The following is a 27,442-nucleotide window of genomic DNA, read 5'->3' as shown; positions in this document are numbered from 1 at the left end:
TGCTTTGCAGGTAACAAGAATTTTAGAATTGGAATATTTTGAACTCCTGTTTTATCGATTTATACAATACTCAAATTTGAATTTTGTCAATTCAATCGTGCTTGTTGCATCTCATATATTTTTTAAGCAAGAAAATAATAAGACATATATAGAAAAATTAAGAGGGAGTAACCTGTTTTCCCCTGTAGAAAAGCCTTTGACGTTCTGGCGGAGCTTCAAACTTTTCCACCAGACGCAACCTGAGATCTTCGATCTTAGTCAATTTAGATAAATCGTCAACTTGAAGACTCGTCTTCCCATCAAAACTTCGAACTTGGATCCACATTATTGACAAATAAAATATTTTCTCAGAAAAGCCCCGGTACAAAACAACAAACGGTGGCGGGAAAATATCCCGGTGTATTCTAAATCGAGGCTTTTCTTTCGGAACACTAATCTCTACTTTCACTTTGACCTTTGTCGGCCAATAACCTGACATTTAATTTATATCATAATGATAATATGATTGAAGGTATCGAACCGACGTATATTCTGCTTGCTGCAGTTTCAGCAATAGTCTCACTTTGCACATGGGCTAAATACAGGGGAATTGAATATATTATCAAAAATTACAGATGGGTGTTTGTCTGTCTGTTTCTGTTGCCAATGTCAGTTTTGTATGATCTTGTTATGTATGTTAGGAACTGGATCATATTCAAACTGAATTCTGCACCAAGGAAGCATGACAGTAAAGTTAAACATGTACAAAATCAGGTATGTTATTTAATATGATATTGCATAGTAGTACATTTTCACTTAATTTATAAATTATAAGGTCGGTGTATTTTACCATCAAATTCTCCTGTATATATATTCTGAACGAGTCGTTTTGAACGCATTAAGGAATGCCCTTTACCGTCAGATTCAACTGGTCTGTATTGGCTACCGTTAGCGTCAAATTGGATGATATTTTATTGTGATTTCATTTGTCAAAATATCCTTATTTGGATTAGTAATTTAAGAGGTCTCAAATAGTTATCGCAAATGTTATTTCTGGAAAAAAATTAATGTGATTCTTTTAGATTTTTTATTGTCTAAAAGAAAGTGTACATTTTGTCCTAATGCACCAAAAATTACTGTTAACGTCATTTGGCGAGAGTTTTATCGTTATTCGTCATGAAGGTTCTCCCATTACGACCCTCATTTCTAGTGCATTACCACTGGGTAAATCTTTCTTGATTTTAAAAGTCATCAAGTTAATGAACTTCAACTGGTTAGACATGTTTTTTTGTCCATAAATAATATATATAATGTGAAAATATATATAATGTGAAAATTTTACATCTATATGCAAGTAATTAAGTTGCAATAATTCTCTGATCACCAATCTTACAATGATGAGAAATGTAAGAAACAATACATGCATCAACAAAGGAGTAAATATTGAGATTTAAGTGGAATTTCTTTTATTAAGAATTACTGAAATAAAATTTGTAGGAAATTCAACAATAACTTCATATCATCCTCTTGTTTGCTGCATCCACACATTTAATTTTAACGATACTTTGTAGAAGGCCTGCTAAACAAGATCTTCATTTGTTACTGTTAAAAAAATATAATTCTGATTGACAAATTTTCATGAAACTTCTTTTTAGATTACAAGGCAAAAAAAATAAAAATTAAGGGGATATTCGAAAACAGTAATCAAGTATAATTTTGTTAGAAATTTCTCGTCTGTTTGGCAATTTAGGGATACTATTAGTTACACAGTGTTCAATTGTCCTAATACGAGAATTTATCGGGTCAATAAAATTCATATCGGGTGAGGCGAAGCCAAACCCGATATGAATTTTAATGACCCGATAAATTCCGTATTAGGACAATTAAACACTGTGTAACGAATTTATCCTGATTTTGTTATATTACATATTATTACATTCAAATTCAATTTTAGGACAATATCAAAAAATATATTTTAGATATTTAATCTAAAACTGTGAAAAATAAAAAAAAGTATTATGAGTACAAAGTAACTCAATTGTTTTTGTTTTTTTTATTAGGTCAAATGTATAAGGGAGATAATTCCAATTGACGTGATAAATAAGGGAGATAATTCCAATTGACGTGATAAAAAATTGTACTGAAATTTATTAGGACAATATCAGCCAATCAAATTGCAAGAAGTTACTCTAAATCAGGATAAATAAATTTGCCAAGTCAGGGATAAGGTACTGACATAGAAGTGAGAGGACATGATACCATTATAGGTTCCATCCTTGGTTGGGGTGGAAACAAATAATCAGATTTACTCAAACAATAATAGGTTGTTTTTCTAAGCCATACATAATCTTGATTATATATATTTTAATGTCTTTTGAATATATGTAGTACGTTGTACATGTTTAAAACCTAAAAACAAACTTTTCAGATTCATTAAACTGGCAACTGTCAGTGTGTTTGTCAAATCTGACAGGTCAGTATTATTCCTAAATATTTTAGAGGTTGCTGAACTTAATTTCTGGCTATTCAGGCAAACTGAAGAAGTGCCGCTGGTTGCTGCAAGTTCTTCACTTTTTGAATTCTAGTATAAAATACGAATAAAAGAACATGGTTCTCCAAATTAAGTTTTAATAAACAAAAACTAAAAGTCTCATCAATTTAAAAGATGAAATTTGATAACAGTTTTCCAAATCATTTATTCTACTGCCACTTTTTAGACAGTTCATTCAATTAACACTTTGACCATTAATACTTTGACCTTTAACACTTTGGCCATATGTTGTTTCTGCCATATACATGTACCTGTTCTGCCTGGGTAGTGTTGGTCCAACATCATATGATAGCAGTTCCCTTTTGTATCAATAATTATGAATACTGTAGATTCAGAAATTATTGCAAGTTTTTAACTAATGCGAAGGATGCATTCTTATATCTGATACATACATCTGTATGCAGATCTTCCTGACATAGAAATAATTAATCTCACACTTTTGTCCATTTTTCAAAGATCGCAATAACAAATGCACGCAATAATTTCTGAATTTACAGTAAGGAAATTAAAGGTGACTACAGTCACTACATATATGTAAGCTGTTTAGAATGATAATGAATATTGAATGGAGAATGTCACAGCAGGTTAAGTTAAGGCATAATTTTCAGAATGTGTGAAAATAGTTTTGAACCCTTTGGCCATGTTAACATTCTTGCAGCAACAAGTTGTAACTTTTCTAATTTATTTGAAAAACTTTATTCCACAACTTTCTCATATTTCACTTGCATGTTCAAAGCTAAGATATTTCAGGTTTCTCAATACAATAGGATATATATTCTATAAAATGCTATTTATTAATTTTTTATTATGAATTTACGCTTTGCATCAAGTATAAATGTTATTCCTACATTTTTTGAGAATGAACAATTGGTCTTTCTAAAAAAAATTGAAAGATGTTCCTTGAAAAATTATTTTTGTGTCATCTTATTTGAGAAAATCTAGGTTTTCTGTGGAATTTTGTATTGATAACAGAACAGTGACTGTCTCTGCTAAGTTAAGCACATTGTCTTAAGACTTATTGTGGTTTAGATATATTGATATATAGTTAAGATGTCTGTCTATCATTATCTACCTATCAAGTTGTTTGTCTACCTCATTTTCTTTTTCCTTTTGTTTTATTGGCTTGCAATCTCATTGGCATGTGTAGTCAGAATCAGGGAGGTCTGATGACTCTGACAATGATGGGGCTTACATTCACTCACACTCTGATCCAGAGCCTGTGTAGTCAGAATCCGGCAGGTCTGATGACTCTGACAATGATGCGGCTTACATACATCTGATTTGTCTTCTTATATTGATGAGGTCTCAATTTAGTTGTTATGTAGTCTAGTCCTTAAATTCACCAATTTACCTTTACTTGTACTGCTGTCGTTTGTATCTTGTCAACCTTTGCTTTGCTTACATGACAATCCATCATCTATCTCAATTGGCTTGGCTTAATTCTGAGCAGAAGCAGAAACAAGTTTCTCTATTAAACTACCTGTCCAACAAATTAATTGTAAAACTGGATTTGAGTTTATAATGACACTCCGACTCAGTGATGAAACTTATCTACTTGTAATTTTCAATTTGTTTATTTTAATCAGTGAATATCACAATGTTGTTTACAATACGTTTGTCTCACAAACCATAATTTCCCCCTTTCAAAATATATAAACTTTTGTAAGCATTTTGAGAAATTAGAGTTTTTATGATTATAAATATAAACCGTTTATATGTATTGTAAAATATTATAAATTATGGATAACATCAAGGATTATGTACTTATCTTACTAGACAAATCTTTAATCACATAATCTTGCTTATTTCCTTCCTACTGCATTGGTTCTGACACTCTCTAATACACATTTTAAAATTTGTACTTATCACAATAATAAGAAAAATCTCTATATATAAGTTTTATTTGTAACTACCTCCTAATTCATAACTCCTCATAATCATAACATGGACAATGGATGTTAACAGTTTTACTTTTTGAGACTGAACATTCTTATGACGATGTAATAAAATGAAAATTTATATTAGGATGAGAATTGAAACATAGTCGTGCTAGATCTCAGAATAAAGCTATGATAAAGGTATTTTAATATGGCAAAATTAGTATATGGTCGAAACAACCAAGGCTGAACTTGTTTCGTTACTGAATTTTCTTGTTTTCCTGCAGTACTACCCACATGTTATCAAACTTCTTCGAGTTACATGATCATATTTAAAACTGACATCAAAAGTTGATTTCTAAACCTGAAATGACAATGCCTTGTCACAGTGACATATAACCAATGTCTTGTTATAGAATTTAGAATTCAGTGGGCATGTGATCCCTCAGTAGAATAAAGGATTCTTTAAAATGGTATACAAATTTGGTAATGAGATATCTCATATTTTTTTTCCAATTTGGTTAAAGGTTTGCCGATGGCCATGCATGATATTGCCTGTCATAATAGCCTTTTATTTAGATTTATTTTTTTATTATAGCGTTATAAGATCTGTACATTTTGATTTGAGTGTATCTGATTTCATTTGATTTAGCATATGTCATAGTGGTCAAGATATGATCAGGTATTTTTTTAGCAAGTGAGCATAATGTGTGAATAAAGATGTTTGATATCCCTACAGCATGCAGTGCAAGATCAAATTTTCCTGGTCCACATCTCACAAATACTAACAACCCAGCTATACATTCTAAGTGCATAAGAAACCTTATTATGCATGTTTTGTGACAAAACCAACCCAGATTATTTGCTTTCATTTGCTTAATTTAGCTGCTTCTTTTATATGGATGGGGTGAAAATTATATTCATTCAATATTTTATATCGAACTTTTATTAAACAAGTACAGTCATGTTTATTAATGTTCTTGTAAATATAGTGAGGTTTGTGGTATGATCGCCATTAAGACAACTTAGTTGACCAAAGTCCAAAAGATTGATATTTATTATTGGTCACCGTACCTGTCATAGTTATTATACATCATGCACAGTATTAAATAGAATATTTACAGTACCCGGTATATAACAGAATTTATCGTATCATTCATTCATTTTTCAAGCAATTGCTTTACATTTATGCTTGTTTAATAATATGGACTTGTTTGGTCCTTAAAGGTTAAGCAGTGGAAACAAAATGGTTGTAAATCAAAAATGTGTACAGCACGCCCAGGATGGGCTACAGTCAGCTTTCGACAACCGCTATACAAAAAACAGATGCAAAACATAGAGGTGAATTTAATTGACATTTTGGACATAAATGAAGCCAAGCAGACAATAAGAGTTGAACCATTAGCTACAATGGGACAAATTACAGCCTTCCTAAATCCCCTAGGGTGGACTCTTCCTGTGTTACCTGAGCTGGATGACCTAACCGTTGGTTTGTATCAATTCAATGGCAACTTTATTAACTTTAAAACCATAAACTAAAATGTTCTCATTATACTTTTATCTGCCTTTACATCTTAGGTTAGTTCTTTGTGATACTATGTGACCTGCTTTCATAAAAATAGGTATCTGGGTGCATTTGTTGGTAATTTGTTAATCTATTGACCTTTAAATATTATCAGTATAGCTTTTGAAATATCATATTGTATTTCCTTTTAATTTATTTTCAATTTCACTTCAATAACAGTTTTAATGACTAACTGTAAACCAATTTATTTTTCTGTTTAGTCCATTGTGGCTAACTTCCAGGTGATTTATATTTGAGAATATTGGAAGTTTTAATCTTTTCAATAAGTTATTTTTATAATTTTTTGTCTAATTGTGAAAAATTGTGTAAATCAATTACGCATGAACATCAATATGGTAATTGGGTTATGTGTGACGAAAGGGGATCAGTGATAAAAAAAATTGGATGGTAAATGTCTTGGGTTTTTATACGCCTGTTTATGGGACGTATTATGGTATACCCTTGTTCCTATGTCTGTCTGTCCATTGTCAACATGTCGGACAATAACTGAAAAAACACTTTGACCAATTTGCATGAAACTTTGATGAATTGTTTATATCTATTGACATGAGCTCCCTTTCGTTTTTTATAAATTTTAGATATTTTAAAAGTTTTTATTGAAAAAGGGGGATATTCCAGTTTTTGGACAAAAAATCAAAAACACTTTCACCAATTTGCAAGAACTAATGGTGATTTTTTTTATATCTATTGACAGTTTATTTCAGTTTTGATAAATTTTAGATTTTATGTTCCGAGTCAAAGGGTTTTATTCATTAAAAAAAAGAGGATTTTCCAGTTTTCTGACAATGACTCAAAAAATGCTTTCAGCAGTTTTCTCTTTGGAGAATTGTTTATATGTATTGATGTAAGATCCCTTTTGATTTTATGAATTTCAGATTTTACTTTCAGAGTTACTTGATTTTATCCATAAAAAGGGGGGATTTTCCAGTTTTCAGACAATGAACTGCAGGAAACTTTGGTGACTGCATGGTTTATATTATAAGTTATATGGTTCGCTACTGACCCCATACGGATCCATAGAGGGTTAGTAAAATCCATAGGGGGTGAGGCCGGAGGCCGAGTCCCCTATGAATTTTATTCACCCTCTATGGATCCGTAGGGGGTCAGTAGTTAACCGTATAACAAATTTATCGGACGCTGGACTTTTTCTGCGGCGTTTTGTTGAAAAATAAACAATGAAACACAACAACATTAATAGATGACGTCGCCATTAACGCGTCATGAACCCCATATGAAACTTACTAACCCCATTCGGTCTCATAGGGGGTCACCATGTGACGGCATTTAACCAATCACAACGTGAGAATTCATCTGTGGTCCGATAACTATTAAAATAACCTCCCTTTAGTTTTTCCATGAATTTCTGATATGAAGTTATTGAACTTTATTCTTTGAAAAAGCTACAGGCGTAACATGTGCTCATGGTTCAGCTGTTGATTTAATCTTTTTATTATTTTGTTCAAATCATCTTAGATTTACTTGTTTTATGTTTGTAATTTTAAGTAGACTGTTATACGTAATGATGAGATTAAATTAGAATGAGATAAATATAGATCCTTCCTGGAATTAAGTCTTGCCTGCTGACATAGGGATTACAATGCAGATCTTGCCTGCTGATATAGGGATTACAATGCAGATGTGACAACAGTTTAAACTATTTATGTAGAGCTTTATATTTAAAAGGTAGAAGACCTGGATGCTTCATACCATGTGTGCAAATACCTTATGTTAAGAGGTTTCTCTCTGTCATATGTCCTTTGTCCATGACCTCATTTTATCGTTCAGCAACTGCATGAAAAACAGTTTTAAGGTTTTTTGTCATGTGAATTCCTCACTTATTATGAGTAAAAGAATATTTATTAGGGATGTATGTCAAAAGATCTGTTATATAGTACTCCAGCAATCGGTCATGATACTTGCAAGTACTTGAGTACTCAAATGAATTTTTAAAACATCTAGTGAAAAGTTTTGCTTTTTGTTGGGTGGTTATTACCTTTCATAAACCTAATATGACTCCAAAAGACATACATATTGTTGCAGAACTCAATCTGTGTGATAACAGAATAAAACTTGATACTTGGTTATGTGTTTCACTTGTCCTTTTTGTATCAATAGAACAATGAATAACAGACCACTGTTTCTAAAAAATAACCTATCATAATAGCAATTATTGTTCGTGTTTTCATGAAACAAATCAGAAACATGCCAATAAAGCCATAAACTTGTTATTAAAGTCTGACTTGATAGACAATCTGTATCATCTGTTCCTATGGAGTTTTTTTTTTTTATTACGACTTGTCTCATAATTCTTCAGAAATATAATCTGAACAACAACTCCTGATGAAAGTCTGGTTCTAAATTTTGTTACAAGGCTTGCACATGAAAAAATCCTCTATGCTAGTATTGCTAAACACAATTTGTGATTATAGATAAACCTGAGACTAAGTTATAAATCAGGATAAACGTATTTGTGTTGTGAATAGATATTATTTTTTTTAGTAGTTTGAAGGATATTTTAAAGGGATGTAAAGTGAGGGGAAATGTAAGGAAAAATTTCTCAAGATTTATAAAAGACAAAGCAGTATCTCTGCCATCTAAGCAAGTACCCGAATACTTGCTGCCATCCCTAATATTTATATTTGGTATGTATGGGTTCCTTGCGATGTTTTATGTCTGTTAGACAAGAGAGGGGGTAGGAGGAGTCCTGATCCCAAAATCCCGGGCTTAAAAACACGAAATCCTGAGGTCCCGAACTTAAATAAATTAAATCCCGAAATCCTGAAAACCGAAAAAAAGAATTCCCGGATCACGAAAAGGTCAATCCCGAAATCCTGAGCTTAAAAACACTCAATCCTGGAGTCCCGATAAAGGTCCTATCCCCCCTCAGACAAGGTTCACCTGACCTCTATCTTAAATTTTGGATCAGTGATCAAGGTTGAAATTATGTTATTAGGTCAATTTCTCAGAAGATATAAGCAGTAGGTAAACCATAGGTGGTGTGTGGAATGATTGTAAGGGGATGCATGTAAGTCTGGCAGGTTTCATCTGACCTTGACCTCATTTTAATGGTTCATTGGTCAATGGTATGTTTCAGTAGCTAGGTCCTCTTTTGTGATACTATAAGCAATAGGTCAACTATATTTGGTGTAGGGTTTTAATAATTGTAATGTTTACATGTCTGTTTGGCAGTGTTCATATGACCTTGACCTTATTTTCATGATTCATATGTCAAAGTTAATCTTTCATGGTTACGTCTGTTTCTTTTATATTATAAACCTTAAGATCAACTATATTTAATGCAAGAATTGGTTAGATGTACATGTCTATCTTGCAGGGTTCATCTGAACCTGACCTCATTTTCATGGTTCATTGATCATTGTTAAGTTTTCAAGGTTTTGTCTTTTTCTTGTAGCTGAACTTAATCTCATTTTCATGGATCATTGGTTCTGTAAAGTTAAGCAAGCGAGACAATTCAGCTTTAACACTATTTTTAAATACATGTACAGTTGTAAGCAATGAAGATATGCCATAGATTAACTCTGTGAACTTTAACTTGATATGTGTGTTTCTATGGTTACACTGTTATTATTGCCAATAAATGTTTTTTGCTAAAGGATGTTGGAATTATACTATTTTGCACTAAAGCATAAAAATTATGTTGCTGACTTCTCAATTTAATCATATCTACAGAAATTAAATAAAAATCAAATTCTTTTCATCTTCAATTTACTGTAAAACTGCATTGCATGATCTGTATTAAGACGGAATAAAAACATTACAGGATTTTTATGCCCCACCGACAATAGTAGAGGGGCATTATGTTTTCTGGTCTGTGCATCTGTTCGTTCGTCCGTTTGTTTGTCTGTCCATCTGTTCGTTTGTCCCACTTCAGGTTAAAGTTTTTGGTCGAGGTAGTTTTTGATGAAGTTGAAGTCCAATCGACTTCAAACAAAGTACAGATGTTTCCTATGATATGATCTTTCTAATTTAATGCCAAATTAAAGTTTTTAACTCAATTTCATGTTCCACTGAACATAGAAAATGATAATGCGAGTGGGGCAATCGTGTACTGGGGACACATTCTTGTTTTTACCTGTCTGGAATGGATATGAAAACATGAGTTCAAAGTTTATAGTGGCCTAACATATATAAATAAGAAACCACATGGCTGAAACATTGAAATTAGACTTTTTTTATCATATATTCATCAGTTCTCTGTTTTTATAGAACTTTATTCGTATCATTTTTATGTTTTTTAACTCTAGGTGGGTTGATTATGGGAGTTGGCATAGAGACATCATCTCATAACTTTGGTCTATTTCAACATTGTTGTGTGGCATATGAGGTTGTTCTAGCAGATGGCAGTGTGGTCACATGTTCTAAGGTAATTTATTTTCTAAAGTGTAACAAAGTTTGGGAATTTGTTTAGGAGTTTTAAGAATATTTGTCGGATATAACAATGGTGAAAGCGTTGACTTTTATTGTTGTAAAATATAGGGTCATTATGATAAAAGACTGTCTCCATAAAATTATGAGAAGTATATTGCTATTATAATATTTATTATATGAACATAATTTTCCATATTTCACAGAAATATTGGGACTTGCACATCTTTTAAAGTACACAAGAAAGAGAGATAATATTATGCATTTGTTTCACATTCTTCTATTCACACAATAAAAAAAAATGTACTTATTTTTGATATGTGAATAAATTCATGAAAGTTGTTGCCATTTAAAATTTGGAAAGTTGAAATATGAAGCCATACAATATACTAACTTAATGGTGGCTCAAAATAAGGTAAAAACTGATGTTCCTTTGAAGGGCGCACTACGTTTGCGCGCATTTTGGGATTAAAAAGTTTTACGTTTGCGTGCAGCTTTTGATTACAATTGCGTGCATTCATTTTACAGGTAAACTCAGGTAAAAATATAAATAAAAATTAAATTAAATTATAAATGACTATATCTTTTTTTATTTTCATGATAAATGTGACTTTGAATTATTAATTTTGAAAATATTTGTTAATTTAAATAATATGTTGTTCATATAGAATTCTAAAACTAAGAATAAAGTGATCATGATAGTCCTCGTTATAGCTTAAGGCATACATGTAACTTCATTCAAAAGAAGAAACACTTATTGAAAAAGACCAGAAGAGTTTGACTGCTCTAAATCACACTTCCACCTCCTCGTTGGTGAACAGAGGACTTAGACTTACGAAAGGGGTACTTATACTTGTAAATAATTAAACAGATTAATAAATAAATAAGTATTATTACATGTATTTTACCTGAGTTTACCTGTCAAAAAAATGTGCGCAAATGTAATCAAAAGCTGCGCACAAACGTAATGATTTTTGCGCGCATATGTAATGGTAATGCGCGCAAACGTAATGCACCGCCTTTGAAAGATAACTTCAAATTCTTACTTTAGGATGAAAATTCAGATTTGTTCTATGCTCTACCCTGGTCCTATGGAACTCTTGGATTTTTAGTCTCAGCAACCATCCAGATAATTCCAGCCAAGAAGTATTTGAAGATGGAGTACATTCCTGTTCATTCCAAGAAAGATATGGTTAAAGCGTTTGCCGATGAAACAAACAAAGGAAAAGAAAACATGTTTGTAGAAGGATTGGTGTATTCTGAAAACTCAGCAGTGATTATGTTAGGAAATATGACTGATGTTGCTGATCCAGAAAAGGTACGGGGAATAAAAAACTTTTTGTAGATAAAAAGTGTCAATAAAATGAATACTGAGATGTTCTTCCTGGTTGGACCTTTAATAGTCTGTTGAATTTTTTCAAAAGTTGTCTGATTTACATCCTTTACATATAGTACAGACACTTATTTATGGTTGAATAACTTGTATGCCTTTAATTAACTTCTTTCTTTCCAAACTATTCAGGGAAACAGAAATTCAATCTTTAGAATTCATCGATTTAAACATTTTTGTTACAGTGTTCTTGCTTGTATTAGCAATACCCTTTCTTAAGCAATGGATTGAAAATTGTGAATTATAGATAATACTGTATTTTCAGATAAACCCTATTGGATATTTCTGGAAACCTTGGTTCTTTAAGCATGTGGAAGAGTTTCTGGAATCTGGTCCGGCTGTAGAGTACATTCCATTGAGACATTACTACCATAGACACAGTCGTAGTATTTTCTGGGAGATTCAGGTAATAATCAGATGGCAATAATGACATAAAATTGCTTTAATTCAGAATCTTCTGCATATAGAGGACAAGATTGATTAAGTATCCATGTTTTTTTTTCAGCCAGTATGGATATTTGTAGATATTTTATCCACCAACATGGCAAAATTGGATTGGACTTATTTCAAGTAAAAGAAAACCAAATTCCACCATAAATGGACACTATAATGTGCATAGCATTTTGAAACTAATAAAATCAAATTTTTCACTGATGTCAGTTATTCAAAGATTAAAGAGTTCTTTGTTGAAGATTTTTTCACTTGCAATAAATTTTAATTTTCACATTAAAATACACTGAACTAGTAAACATTTTTGTTTAGGGGCTAGCCAAAGCCCCCCTCTGGTTGCAGGGTTTTCTTGTTGTTGTAACGACCCATTGGTGGTCTTGTACTGTTTTTTGCTCTTTGGTAGAGTCGTTGTCTCTTTGACACATTCCCTGTTTCCATACTTTATTTTTTATTGTAAAAAGTTTTGTTTCTGTAATCTATTTCCCACATGAAGAAAAGTTTCTGGTATCACACTGAACTTGTTTATTTGACTGTCCTTTTCTGCAATGTACAACCTATTTATAACATTGTCATTAGCTTGGCTTGTTCCTTAGCTCAAAGAAATATTTTCCCTCTGTTATAGTTAATAAATTTGAAATGTGGTTCAAATTTATAAAATTGTCTGATATCTGACTGCTATTTTCATGTATTTTCAGGATATCATTCCCATTGGAAACCATCCAGTCTTCCATTATCTCTGATATCTGAATGCTATTTTATGTATTTTCAGGATATCATTCCCATTGGAAACCATCCAGTCTTCTGTCATCTCTTCTATCTGAATGCTATTTTATGTATTTTCAGGATATCATTCCCTTTGGAAACCATCCAGTCTTCCGTTATCTCTGATATCTGAATGCTATTTTATGTATTTTCAGGATATCATTCCCTTTGGAAACCATCCACTCTTCCCTTATCTCTTATATCTGAATGCTATTTTATGTATTTTCAGGATATCATTCCCTTTGGAAACCATCCAGTCTTCTGTTATCTCTGATATCTGAATGCTATTTTATGTATTTTCAGGGTATCATTCCCTTTGGAAACCATCCAGTCTTCTGTTATCTCTGATATCTGAATGCTATTTTATGTATTTTCAGGATATCATTCCCTTTGGAAACCATCCAGTCTTCTGTTATCTCTGATATCTGAATGCTATTTTATGTATTTTCAGGATATCATTCCCTTTGGAAACCATCCAGTCTTCCGTTATCTCTGATATCTGAATGCTATTTTATGTATTTTCAGGATATCATTCCCTTTGGAAACCATCCAGTCTTCCGTTATCTCTGATATCTGAATGCTATTTTATGTATTTTCAGGATATCATTCCCTTTGGAAACCATCCAATCTTCTGTTATCTCTGATATCTGAATGCTATTTTATGTATTTTCAGGGTATCATTCCCTTTGGAAACCATCCAGTCTTCCGTTATCTCTGATATCTGAATGCTATTTTATGTATTTTCAGGATATCATTCCCTTTGGAAACCATCCAGTCTTCTGTTATCTCTGATATCTGAATGCTATTTTATGTATTTTCAGGATATCATTCCCTTTGGAAACCATCCAGTCTTCCGTTATCTCTGATATCTGAATGCTATTTTATGTATTTTCAGGATATCATTCCCTTTGGAAACCATCCAGTCTTCTGTTATCTCTGATATCTGAATGCTATTTTATGTATTTTCAGGATATCATTCCCTTTGGAAACCATCCAGTCTTCCGTTATCTCTGTGGATGGACAGTTCCTCCAAAGATATCATTATTGAAATTGACACAAGGGGAGGCAACAAAACAACTCTATGAGAAATATCAGATTATACAGGACATGCTTGTTCCTATGAAAGACCTTGGTGATGCTTTAAAAGTCTTCCATGATGAAATTGAAGTAAGTGAAAAATTAATATGTTTAGTACTGACACAAATTTAAATCAGAGATTTTATAAACACATAAAAAACTATAATATGAAAATATAAAAATAGATTCTTCAGCACATCCAGTGAGAAACATTTTTTCTGTACTTATTAAGGTAAATATTCAAATTTTGAAAACGTATTCTGTGCAATTCTAATATCTCAAAACCACAAAGAACAGCAAACACATTTAACCACAAAGAATAGCAAACACATTTAACCACAAAGAACAGCAAACACATTTAACCACAAAGAATAGCAAACACATTTAACCACAAAGAACAGCAAACACATTTAACCACAAAGAACAGCAAACACATTTAACCAATACTAGTAATTGATTTTCAAGCAAACAGCTTAGGAATAAATCAATCATGAATTGTTTGTTATAAAAAACAAACTAACTATAGTTTATGAATTGTTAAGTTGATGTTAGTTGTGCAGATAAGTTTATTTTTAAAAAGTGTGCTATTGGTTATTTATGAGTATACTGACTGATTTACTAGTTGAAAGGACAAAATATTGAATACCAAAACATTGAAGTTTATCAGGGCTTTCAAGTATAATGAATTTGATATAAACGTAAGGAAGTCAAAGATAACAATGTTGAATTTTGAAATGAATGTCATGGTACTGAATGTAATCAATTGTCCAGTATATTGATTACTTGATTAACGCTGAAACATTCAAACTTTACACAATTGATTAGCACATTCAATGTGACATCTTGTTTATCAGTTTGGGTCAAACTGTAAAGACATAATTAACATGGTATACTAGGTGCGTAAAATAAATATACAGGGAGACAATTGTTATTGATCAAAGTTTACTATTTAGTTTATCAAAAAAACTGTTTAGGTATGAGTATTTGAGGAATAGTTTGAACTGTCAAAAGTAGTGTAAACCTGTATATCTGTTTTCATATTTGGATCATGTTGAATTACATTTTATGTTTTAATGGCTCAGCATTTTCACATTATTTATTGGTGCATCCAGGTTTTCAGACATTTCATTAAGTTTTTTTATTAAAATTAATTTTACAGATGTATCCCCTTTGGCTGTGCCCCTTTAAGCTTTACAACTTACCTGGAATGATTCACCCTCACGGGGCCTCTGATGAGATGTATGTTGATATAGGAGCATATGGAGCCCCTAAGACAAAACAGTATGAAGCCAAAAGAACGACAAGAAAGTTAGAGGCTTATGTTAGCAAGGTTAATGGGTTAGTATGATTTATAACATGATTCACATAATTAATATGGCTTCTACTAATGAAAGCTCAATTTGGAGCTAATGTGTTTAGAGACCTCTTATGTCAGTACATCTTTCCTTCATTGCCTGTTGTATAACTTGGTAGTTTGAGGCTTATGTTAACATTGTTAATAGGTTAGAATGATGAATGACTTGGTGGTTATTCAAATTTTACAAGTTCTTCTGGATTTTTGCAAATGCTATTTTGGGAGGCAGAAAAAAATTGATGTTCTTGTGCCAGCCATATCTTAATGCATTTTGTTGCCCCACACAAGGTACATAGAAATATCAGGTGTCTGTCTGGTCTTGTAAGAGCTCCCAAGGGTACATTTCTTGCCAGAATTTAAAAAAACTTATAACATATGTTTATATTAGCATTGTCTCGAACAAGTTCAAAAATCAGTGGCGATCAACAATTTTTTAAAGAGTTATGCACCTAGGAAAAATCAGATATATGGAAAATTGTTTGTGAGTAAACTCATTTGTACAATGTATGCCAGATTTTGATGAATGATATAGGTTTATATCAGCAATGTCTCGGAAAAGTTTGAAAATTAGTGCTGATCAATTATTTTTTTAAAGAGTTATGCCCCTTGGAATTATTAATTATATAGAAAATTGTTATTAAAGGTTTATATCAGCAATGTCTTGGACACTTTTTGAAAATCAGTGCTGATCAAATATTTTTTTAAATAGTTACACCCCTTGGACATATTCATTGCATCTGAAATTGCATTCCATTTGCTCTCAAGCCTTTGTTTCTCTTAAGATGTTTATAAGGTGTTAATTATTATTTGGTGAATTTAAATTAAAAGATTTTCCATAGGCTGATCCAGTGGGGGGCCCTGGGGGTCCAGACCCCTCATTTTGTGGGAAAAAAAATTGGTTGGTTATATAGGGAATCACTGAAGCGTGACTGACCCAGGCGCCCCTTATGTCAGTCAGCGGGGCCCCTCCTTTCAAAAAGTTCTGGATCCGCCACTGTTTTGAATTGTTTTGTTTTTACACTCTGGACGATTTAGAGTTTGACGATATTCTGTAACACCCTGTCTATTGTTGAAGACTTTATGTTGATATCTAGATATCTTTTGGCAGTTTGTAATGTTGGGTTTCTGTCTCATTGACATATACATCATGTCACTTTTTATGCTCCACTTAGGTGTTGACATGAATATCAATTATATGGTCATTTTTATAAATTTACTGTTTGCAAAAGTATGAATTATTCAAAATACTAAGGATTTTCTTATCCCAGGCTTAAAATGCCTTAGTTGTATTTGGCACAACTTTTTGGAATTTTGGTCTTTTCGTCCATCTGTTTGTGTGTCTGTCCTGCTTAAGGTTAAAGTTTTTGGTCAAGGTAGTTTTTGATGAAGTTGAAGTCCAATCAACTTGAAACTTAGTACACATGTTCCCTATGGTACGATCTTTCTAATTCTAATGCCAAATTAAAGTTTTGACCTCAATTTCATGGTCAACTGAACATAGAAAATGATAGTGTGAATGGGATATTGGTGTACTTTGAAAACATTCTTGTTATTCATGTAATATTATTATTTCAAAATTATTGCTTGTGGATTTATAGTAGTTCAAATGATGTTTTATTTAGATTTCAGATGTTATATGCTGATACCTACATGACAAGGGAGGAGTTCCATGACATGTTTGACCACACGTTATACAACAAGATGAGGGAGGAACTGCCTTTCTGTAAACAAGCTTTTCCAGAGGTGTATGATAAGATAAACAAGAAAGTTAGATCATGATGAATAGTCTCTTTAGGGATATACATGTAGTTATTTGTAGTTTAAGAGTTACCTTGTATTAATGAAGCTCATTACACACAGCCAAAAATAACAATAACCTTCCCTGAATGTTTTAGTATTTTGAAAATAATGACATTCATGACAAGTATCTGCCAAATGAATCTCTTCCAGTCCGGTCTGATTTTGAAAAAAAAAATGACTGAAATATGTACCAAAATTCAGTGTGATTAGAATTAACATTTTTTTAAGATCAGACAATTTCAACACCCTTTATGTAGAAATTGACAGTGTTGGTCTTCATAACTAAATTCTGAGTGCTGAGTTTTCCTGGTAATAACACTGCATTTCATTTGATTAAATATTATATTTTCCCCGAGCCCTCCAAATTAGTTTGAATGACCCTGGGTCATATATGACTAATGATTGATAATCACACCTGATATGAGACTACTGATCAAGTTTAGACGATTTACATCTTTATTTGATAACTCAACAGTAAAAGAATCTCAACAAATTAAAATGGAGAATTAAATTGTGTTGAAAAAAAAGTTTTTCACCATTTATTTTAATTATGTGCTGTTATTTACTACACAATATAAATATGCTGAAGTTTGTCCTCTTTAAATGTACATGATAAATCCCTTATTTATTAACGTAAAAATATCGATATCAAGAATTTAGATTTGAAAATTATAACTTTTAAATTGAATTGCATTGAAGAGTTTTTCCTCATTTAAAAATGATTTTATTTACTACACAATATGCATGTGTTCAAATTTGATCCTTTCAAAGGATCAAGATTATCCCTTTAAATTATCATGATTAATCTCTTAATTATTAAAACATATCAGCATAGGATAGGAACAATATAGATTTAAAAGTAAGAACTTAAAATAGAATTGTGTGGAAAAAAGAGTTTTTCACTATTCAAACATGTGCTTTTATTTACTACACAATATACATGTGTTCATGTTGAACCCATTTAAATGTACATGATGAATCCCTTTTAGAATTATTAAAACATATCAACAAATGGTATCAACAATTTACTTACTTTAAATCAGGAATTTATAATACATAACCTTGAATTTATTTTTTTTTTTCACTTAAAATGTGTGCTTTTATTTAAGGTACTGTATATTTAGATATTTATTATTGCGATTTTTGAAGAATGAACAAAAAATAGAGATAATAGTTATTGCGTTACACACTATGCATGGGTTCAAGTATACCACTTTGCAAGTACACAATGAACCACTTGATTACTTCAAAAACATGCTAAGGATATCAAAAATTTAGATTTGAAAATTTAAATATTAAACAGAATAAAAATTGAATATTAAATAGAATTACATTGAAAAAGTAAAACATGTGCTTTTTTGTCTCACCTTAACACAGTGGAAAAAGTAAAACTGGAACAGCTGTTTTACGTCAGCTGTGACAGTCTCAACAATGTATTAGTTTTTGATTTGGTCAGTTTAAGGTCAATGATATGAGGTAGAATTTGTATAAACATTTGTACATCTGAATTGCATAGAGATTATTTGGCCCTCCCCCTCAGCCGTTGTTTTATGACTTTTGCATAGTTGTCATGTTAAAACTGCTGATTAAGTTAGTTTAAGATCAATCACTCATTGGACGTCAATAATGGTTGGCCGTTAGTTGTTTTAGCATTTGCATATCTTATTTCCATGGAGATTTTATGACCCCACTCCCTCATCATGGTTCATTTCAACTTGACTGTTACAATAAAAAAGGGGCGAAATTGATGGTGTTTGGTATGCAGTTGTATTAACATTTTCCTTTCTAATTTTTATTTAACTTATTTAACCCTGCACCTACAGTCATGGTTTATTGTTTTTTTGTTAATGTTTTGCATAGTTTACATATACTTGTTCAAGTTTTCCATTCTAATTTCAACAATTTCATTATATGATCAAAATAACATAAAGGTGAGACATATCTGTGTCAACATTTATTTATAATTACAAAGTGAAAATCTATTAATGTTTTAGGCCACACCAATTTGATTCCTTGTTCAACGGACCCGCCCGCACCTATTTTTTTCAAAACAGATTTTTTTATTTTTTTTTATAATCTCGCTTCCCACATCCGGAAATGTAATCATGTCCATTTCCCGCACCGTTTTTTGTTGTTGTAAATATTATAAAAAGATATCAACATTTGTTTTTAAATCACAGTCTAACCTGTATATTACGATTTTAAACATAAAAGCACCCCGCTACACTGTAAATATCTGTGAGAATATATTTGTTTCAGCATGAAACCTATTTATCCAAAGTGGGAGTGCTCCGATATAAATTTATAACAGCGGAAATACCTGTAAAGAACAAAAAATTGGTTTCTTTCCCCCTTACTTATATTCTCTATCAAAAAATGTTCGTTGTTAGAATAAAGTACAAAGAACTTCTGAAGGATTTGCCTTCAACTGCAATTATATAATGTATGCTGGCGAAACAAAACTATCCATAGCCGCTGCATGTTTATGCACCTGTCCTGATTGATTCAGGGGCCTGTCGTTCAGCAGTTATCGTTTGTTGATGTTGTTCATTGGTATAAAAGTTTTCCCGTCTGGATATATAAATTAGATCGTTGGTTTTCCTGTTCGAATTGTGTACGCTAATAATTTTGGGGTCCTTTATAGTTTGCCGTTTGGTCTGTATCAAAGCCCTGTGTAAAAGGCCGTACTTTGACCTGTGTTTGTTATTATCAGGTTTAGAACAACCCTCCCTCAGACAAGGGGTCATTTTACTGATGCAGAAAAGAAAATAGAAATACCAAGGATTTGTATAGTTCTTCTATACAAAACCTTTGAAAACTTAGAATTTTGTACTCAAAAAGAGGAGAGTGGCATCATATTTTAAACAACTTTTTCTAAAAGAGGGGTCCACTTATTTTGAATAATATTAAACTGTTAAAGTAAATGTGTTTACATGGTTAAAGTCCAGGAATATTACAAAATTGTTGGACATGTTTTGACCATTTAATACCAGATAGATATATAGTTCTTTGAGAAAATATGAGCCCTTTTGTACAAACAAATATATAACTTATATTGATCCCTCATAAAACATGTAAAAGGGATATTTATAACATTAAGGGGTTGCCCCCAAACTGATTATGACTTGGATGAAGAATTGTCTCATTGTCAGTCACACATACATAGACCAGATTTAATTATTTCTTGGTGAACAGGGAAAAAAATACTTCAGAAATTAAAGAAATGTCAAAATACAAGTGATAAATCAAGTTTTAATATTGTCAAAACCTACTATTTTATGTTAACAAAAAAAAATTATAATTGCTCTCCTTTACTTTTCAAGCTTCGCCTCAAAAATTTGCAAATTAAATATTTTTTTATTAAAATTTTCAAATCGCTCGCTCGCCCCAAATTTTGGAGTCCAAAAATCCATAGAACAAGAAATTAAATTGGTGTGGCCTTAGTATTGACCCTTCCCATGATGTGACCGTCATATGATGGGCTTACCCAAACCATGGTTATTTGGCTTCAATGGCTCTCAATACTTGTAGAGGTCAAATTTATGACACATTTGTACTTATTTCAAAATTAATGCATGTTCCCTCAATCTGAGGCCATCTATTGTCATGTTTCTCATGTTTAAGTTGCATTTTGAATTCAAATACGAATTTGGAAAATTGAAATCAGATAAGACTGATTTTTCTGCAGGGGTGGGCTTCCTTCAGTGTCTTACACAGGAAGTTCAGAGGCCTAAGACTTTCAAAAATAGTGCAAACTTACAGGCATATAACTACTTATCCTAATTGTTATTGAAATACACATAGGAAACAACTACTTATGGTTTCAAGACCAGTTGAAGTCAAAAATCGAAGAAAAAAAAATCATGAAATTCAGTATTTTTTTCCAAAGTGACCTTCTTTAGATTGCTGGACCCAGATCAGTTTCACTCTGACCTAAGAACTGTTGGGGTGATGGTTTAAAATTAATATCTGCTGATCAAATTAAAATGTCCACCGCTAAAACATTTTTACACAGCATATATTAGGATAGTAGGATAAGATCATTAAATATTTGAATAATAATCTCAAACTATAGAATGTGTTGGAATTTTGTTATCACCAAAACTATATAAAATATATATTGATGTCAAGCCTTAGGTTTCTAAAATTTAACCTAACTTTGTTTTATATGTTTAACTTCATTATTAGGCCCTTTGTTTTTCCAGTTGAAATTTTTTTCTTCATATTTTTCTTGTGGGGCCTTTTATAGCTGACTATACAGTATGGGTTTTCCTCATTGTTGAAGGCCGTATGGTTGCCTATAATTGCTAACATCCACTTTATTTGAACTTTGGTAGATAGTTGTCTCATTTGCAATCATACCACATCTCCTTATGTTTATGCTAAGCCAATGTGTAACACATCTGTCTACCTTGGAACAATTTCAATTTATATGTATATTTTTAAGGTTTTATAAAGCATAATTTTAGATTGTTTTTGTTTTTTACGTTTCATATTTTTAACCACACTTGTTAATATAATTTGATATCATTCTGAAACAAAAGTTAACTTTAACTTTACATATATCCCTTCCAATGATCAAAAAAGTAATCAGATCAAAACACTTTGGTACCACGTTAAGGATACCTGTTTTTTGGGCCTATTAATTTGTTTATGTTTGATATTGTATTTTTGTAATGTGATATTCTGTTATATATTATTATAATACTGTAACACTAGTAGTTCTTTCATTTTGAATATTGTAATATTTTGATGTTATAATTATATTGCCTTACTCATTTATTGTTAAGAAATATTGTCTATTGTTTATGATATTATATTATTCAAAAGCTGTGATTTGTCAATTCATTTAGAACATAGCCCATATTCAACATTATCGCTATTTTACGAAATTTTCATTTGATCTTGCTGACTGATAATTTTCTTTCTCACCAGAGTCGAGGGATATGAAAATTATTGCTAGAAACTAAGGGGGCACATAGTGTTGCTAAGGAAATTTACATGAAATTGACAACGTCATCATAGGTCAATCTCAACTCGATTGCTTTTCTCACTTTCACTGTACCGGCTCAAAGATAATTATACATTATCATTGGTTATCTCAACGAGATTGATCGTCTTGTTTGAGCCTGTATGACAAAAGTGAGAAAAGCAATCGAGTTGAGATGACCAATGATAATCTGTTTATCGCTATTTTACCTAAGAAGATGTCGTTAATTTCCTTGACAACAGCACATGTTCCCTTAGTTTAAAGCAATAATTTTCATATCACTAGACTCCATTTTCATATCACTGGACACCACTCAGAAAGGAAATTATCAGTCAGCAAGATCAATGAAATTTTCGTAAAATAGCCATAATCTATAATTATAGCAAGACAGTAGAAATGGACAAAAATAAAGTTTTATTGAGTTATCAAAATTGAAGCAAAGGGTGAAAGAAAGATTTTGGATAATATGATATTATGATATGATTATTGTTCCCTTTTCATATCAGTCAATATCTGTTTTTATTAACCCTTTCTTATTATGTTGGTGTGAAATATTAATGGAGTAGATTCCTTGGCCGTAATATGACCCCCCTATTTCTAACTTTAATTTTAGATAAGGATTTATTTACCAAATCATAATAATTCTAAGCCAAAGTAATGACTAGATTGGAAACACATCTGTTTGTTGAAAATTTACGAATTAGCATTCTTTTAATGAAGTCTCAAAATACTTTTGCCTTGAGCATGATTTTTTTTAAAGGTCCAAAACATGGTATTATGATAAAATTGCACACAAGGTATTATTGTATAAATCCATCTGTTTTTAAATTTATCAGTAATTGTTAACAAAGAATGTACAGGAATTGTCTTATTTAGGACATTTTTTAAATTTGCCCAAGATGTAACATTTTCTTGACAATCCTTTGAAAATATTTTATACCTTGCAGTCTTACCTCCCTTTGTATTTACATTTTATTCTGTTATAATTTACATATACATATTTCTGATATACATGTACCTATTAGCTGTATTGCTTCTGGTTTAAAACAAACTTTAACTAAAAAAAAAGTATGATTTTAGGAATTTCAAAAAATTAATTTTGCAACATTTGTTTCATTTGACTATCATATATTGTAATCAATCTTATTAGAATTGTTGACTATCATATATTGTATTCAATCTAACTAGAATTGTTTCTTGCCTAGAAAATATGTTCGACATATTTTGCCAAAAGTTTAACAAATTGTTTACCAGGTGCTAAAGAACCTTTTTGCTTATCTATAGTAAAATAAGAAATTTGAGTATACCAACTGACCTCCAATTAAAAATGTTAATTTCATTGAACAAGGAAATTTAAAGTATTGCAAAAGAATTTGAAGGTACAGTATAATAGTTCATGATTTTGTATTAAATGGTAAAAAACTTCCACTTGATTTACGTTTCTAACTAAAGGGTGTTATTCTGGAATAGAATTATTAAGTTGGAGTATATGTTATCTTATTAAGTTGGAGTATATGTTATCTTTCCAGAATAGAATCATTAAGTAGAAGTATATGTTATCTTATGTTGAACATTAAAAAGAGATTGGTTCTATATTTTATAAGTTTGAGGTAGAATAGCTTTAAAACCAGCGATACAAATGTTATTCTTCACATGAACATATGATTTGCCAGATTCCTAAAGATTTATTCCAAAAGCAATGGTTCAGTATTGATGAAAGTTTGTTTTTTTAGAAAACACAATTTGCTCTTGAAACCGATTTGCTTAGAATATCAAGAAGCAAGCCTAATCTGGATAACAAAATTAAGAACATGTACTATAAACATTCCAATTAAAACAATAAATGGCACAAATTATCTTCCAAAAGAGGATAAGACCTGTACAGATTGCAAAACTGGTATAGGCAATCAATTCAACTACCTATTCAAATGCTCAGAAATAGACAGAAAATATGATCAAAATTTGTCTCAAATTATTTTTAAATGAATCAATTATCAATAAAAAAAAATATGTTGTCTGTATGCTATAAGAAGTTGATGTTCAATCTTGCCTTATTCAGAAATGTGTCATAATGTTGTTTTGATTATAGATTGTTGCTACAATTGTTTTGAAATGATACGTGTTATTATACTGATATTAATGATTTTAATTTGCTATATATAGAAATCAACTGTCTTCACTACCAACATGTATTAAATATATTGGATATGTATTTATTTTATCCTCGTGTCTCATATATTGTTACTGAGTATATTAATGAAATCTTTGATGGGTATATAGATAAGTACTTGTCTCATTGTCATTAGTACTTTGCTATATATGTTAAAAAGATGGATCATGCTGACATGACATTTGTACTTAAAAATTATGGAAACCCCACACATTTTCAATAGTAATGAATGATTCTTATTCTCAAATGTAGATTTCATAATGAAGATTGTTTTTCTACCATTTAATTTGAAAATCAAAAAGTATACTGAATCTATTTAAAAAAAGGTTCAAATATTCACAAGAATTAAGGCTGTCAGATATCAGTTATTAGATTTTTATGCCCCACCTATGATAGTTGAGGGGCATTATGTTTTCTGATCTGTGCGTCCGTTCGTTCGTTCTTCCGTCTGTCTGTTCCTTCATCCGTCTGTTCGTTCATCCATCTGTCCCATTTCAGGTTTAAGTTTTTGGTCAAGGTAGTTTTTGATGAAGCTGAAGTCCAATCAACTTAAAACTTAGTACACATGTTCCTTATGATATAATCTTTCTAATTTTAAAGCCAAATTAGACTTTTGACCCAAATTTCACAGTCCACTGAACATAGAAAATGAAAGTGCTAGTTTCAGGTTAAAGTTTTTGGTCAAGGTAGTTTTTGATGAAGCTGAAGTCCAAGCAACTTGAAACTTAGAACACATGTTCCTTATATAATCTTTCTAATTTTAAAGCCAAATTAGACTTTTGACCCAAATTTCATGGTCCACTGAACATAGAAAATGAAAGTGCGAGTTTCAGGTTAAAGTTTTTGGTCAAGGTAGTTTTTGATGAAATAGAAGTCCAATCAACTTGAAACTTAGTACACATGTTCCCTATGGTATGATCTTTCTAATTTTAATGCCAAATTAGATTTTTTACCCAATTTCACGGTCCATTGAACATGGAAAAGGATAGTGCGAGTGGGCATCCGTGTACTTTGGACACATTCTTGTTTAATTTTGCCATATGTTTTTCTTTAGATCTTCAAACTGCAAAAGCTGACAAAAAATCTCACTTTGAGATATTGCCATTATTATTTATTTTCAACAGTCAATCCAAAAAAGATAATGTACTTAAATATGAGATGTCTTATACAAAGATGTTGATGTGAGTAAAATTATTTCTTAGATAAAGGCTAAAGCTGTTGTAAAAATTATTATAATATGGTAATTTTAATTACATATGTCAATTTTCAGAATTTTATATGACAACTCAAATGACATGTTTTTACTTAAGGAACTAGATTTTATCATATTTTAGATTAACACTGAATCAGAGTAATCTACTGATCCTGTTTGTAATATTTATCTTATAATTATATTTTAAAAGATCATGTTTGCTGTGGTATCATAGCCAAGTGTACTCATTTTTTTTTCTCTCAGAAAATAGAAGTTCATTTATTTCAAAATTTTAATAGGTTTAAACAATCTAAATGTGTATGTGTGCACTAATTACAGCTTGATGTACATAATAATAATATTAACAACAATTTTCCAATAAGATGGATATTTTAAGTATAAATTGATCAGCATTTGAATCACAAGTTTACAAGATGATATACTCATTCTATGAAACAGTATTAAATGAAGGTATTTTTATACATTTCTGTCAGTGAACTGTTGATATTTGCTAGGTTTATTTACACTTAATACTTATATTTGTAATATTTATTGTGGTATTTTATGTAATAAATAGTTACATATAATATGTGTTTGTTTTTCATTATTGAGAGGATTGTGGATTTCAAGTTGTATTTTCATTTGTATTTCTTTAAGATATGTTGTAAGGTGAGGATATTAAAGGTCTCATAACAAAGATTATACAAAGCTATGTAAATGGGTAGGAGCGGTAATGGTATTATTTGGCTCTTAGTATTGATTCCATAATTTCAAGACATTCAGAATGGTGAGCTTTTGCCATCACTTGGCGTCCGTCAAGGTCTGTCGTCGTCCGTCTGGTGTAAACTATTTCAAACATCTTCTCATCTGAAACTACTGAACAAATTCCAACCAAACCTAAGCGTATAATGGTAAAATGCAGTTTTTGGCTTATATCTCAAACACTGAAGCATTTAGAGCTAATCTTGGCTGAAGTAAAATTGTTAGGTCAAGTTCTATCAGCCATGAATTTTTCAGATGAATCTAACAACCCATTGTTGGGTTGCTGCCACTAAATTGGTAATTTTAAGCTTTTAGTTGTTATCTTAAATATTATTAATAATAAAGATAAATTGTAAACAGCAAAAATGTTCAGCAAAGTAAGATCTACAAAAAAGCTTATATGACCAGAATTGTCAATCGACCCCTTTAAGGAGTTACTGCCCTTTGAAAGACAATTTTTCTGAATTTTTTCATCTAGTTTGCTTCCTTTAAAACTGCTGAATCAAGTTCAGCAAAATACTTAGGCTGTAGAAGTTTCAGAATATCTTGTTTAAATTTTGTATTTTATTTCCTTGTATGTCAGAAACATAGCCACTATGACTAAAATGGAACATAGGGGGTAAAATGCCTTTTTTCGCTTTTAAAGAAAGTATGACACATACAAAGAACATTTAAATGTAATTTTTAAGACTCTCATTAATATATATTGAAAGGCAAAATTATCATTGTGGAAAGATTTTAAGCAAAAAATAACAGGTGAGCGATTCAGGCTCTTGAGAGCCGCTTATTTTCTGTAATGTTGTTTTTCTGTTAGTTTGTTGACTGCTGTGGAAGACAAATTGGGAAAGGGGAATGAATGTTCATAAGCACAAGATCTACATACTGTCTAAGGGTACAAATAATTTTCAGAGAACTCCTTATAGGAGTAACTGACCTTGAGTGACATTTGTTAACAATTGTTTTAGTTTTTTCCAGTTATCTTTAAAACTTAAATAAACAGCAATAAACTTTAACTAGTAAAATATCATTATTTAAAAACATATTTGTTATATGGAATTGTTGTTAGAGTTAGATGTACCTGACCATTGAATCCATCATACAGGAATCATCTGAACAT

General features: G+C 31.2%; 2 protein-coding genes across 3 annotated transcripts in view; one reads left to right on the top strand and one right to left on the bottom strand.

The window, feature by feature from the left end:
* Positions 1 to 413, bottom strand: part of LOC143043089 (E3 ubiquitin-protein ligase UHRF1-like) — a 43,185-nt gene extending 42,772 nt beyond the window's left edge. Inside the window, exon 1 of the mRNA XM_076215561.1 lies at positions 173 to 413. Coding sequence (XP_076071676.1) covers positions 173 to 325 — 153 coding nt within the window. The 5' untranslated portion in view covers positions 326 to 413. The remainder of the gene's footprint in view (positions 1 to 172) is intronic.
* Positions 167 to 26,150, top strand: LOC143043116 (delta(24)-sterol reductase-like). 2 transcript variants are annotated; one of them, XM_076215578.1, is made up of 9 exons: positions 619 to 753; positions 2,408 to 2,452; positions 5,635 to 5,896; positions 10,258 to 10,376; positions 11,430 to 11,696; positions 12,034 to 12,174; positions 13,950 to 14,147; positions 15,217 to 15,395; positions 17,034 to 26,150. In XM_076215578.1, exons 3-9 carry the CDS (start codon positions 5,671 to 5,673, stop codon positions 17,188 to 17,190), a joined length of 1,287 nt encoding a protein of 428 aa, XP_076071693.1. In that variant the 5' UTR covers positions 619 to 753; positions 2,408 to 2,452; positions 5,635 to 5,670; the 3' UTR covers positions 17,191 to 26,150. The 2 variants fall into 2 exon arrangements, with proteins under 2 accessions (XP_076071689.1, XP_076071693.1); XM_076215574.1 differs by lacking the exon at positions 2,408 to 2,452 and having other exon boundaries at positions 167 to 753.
* Positions 26,151 to 27,442: the final 1,292 nt, after the last annotated feature.

Source organism: Mytilus galloprovincialis, chromosome 1, assembly GCF_965363235.1.
Source record: "Mytilus galloprovincialis chromosome 1, xbMytGall1.hap1.1, whole genome shotgun sequence".
Taxonomy (NCBI): domain Eukaryota; kingdom Metazoa; phylum Mollusca; class Bivalvia; order Mytilida; family Mytilidae; genus Mytilus; species Mytilus galloprovincialis.
This window is presented reverse-complemented; position numbering and strand designations above follow the sequence as displayed.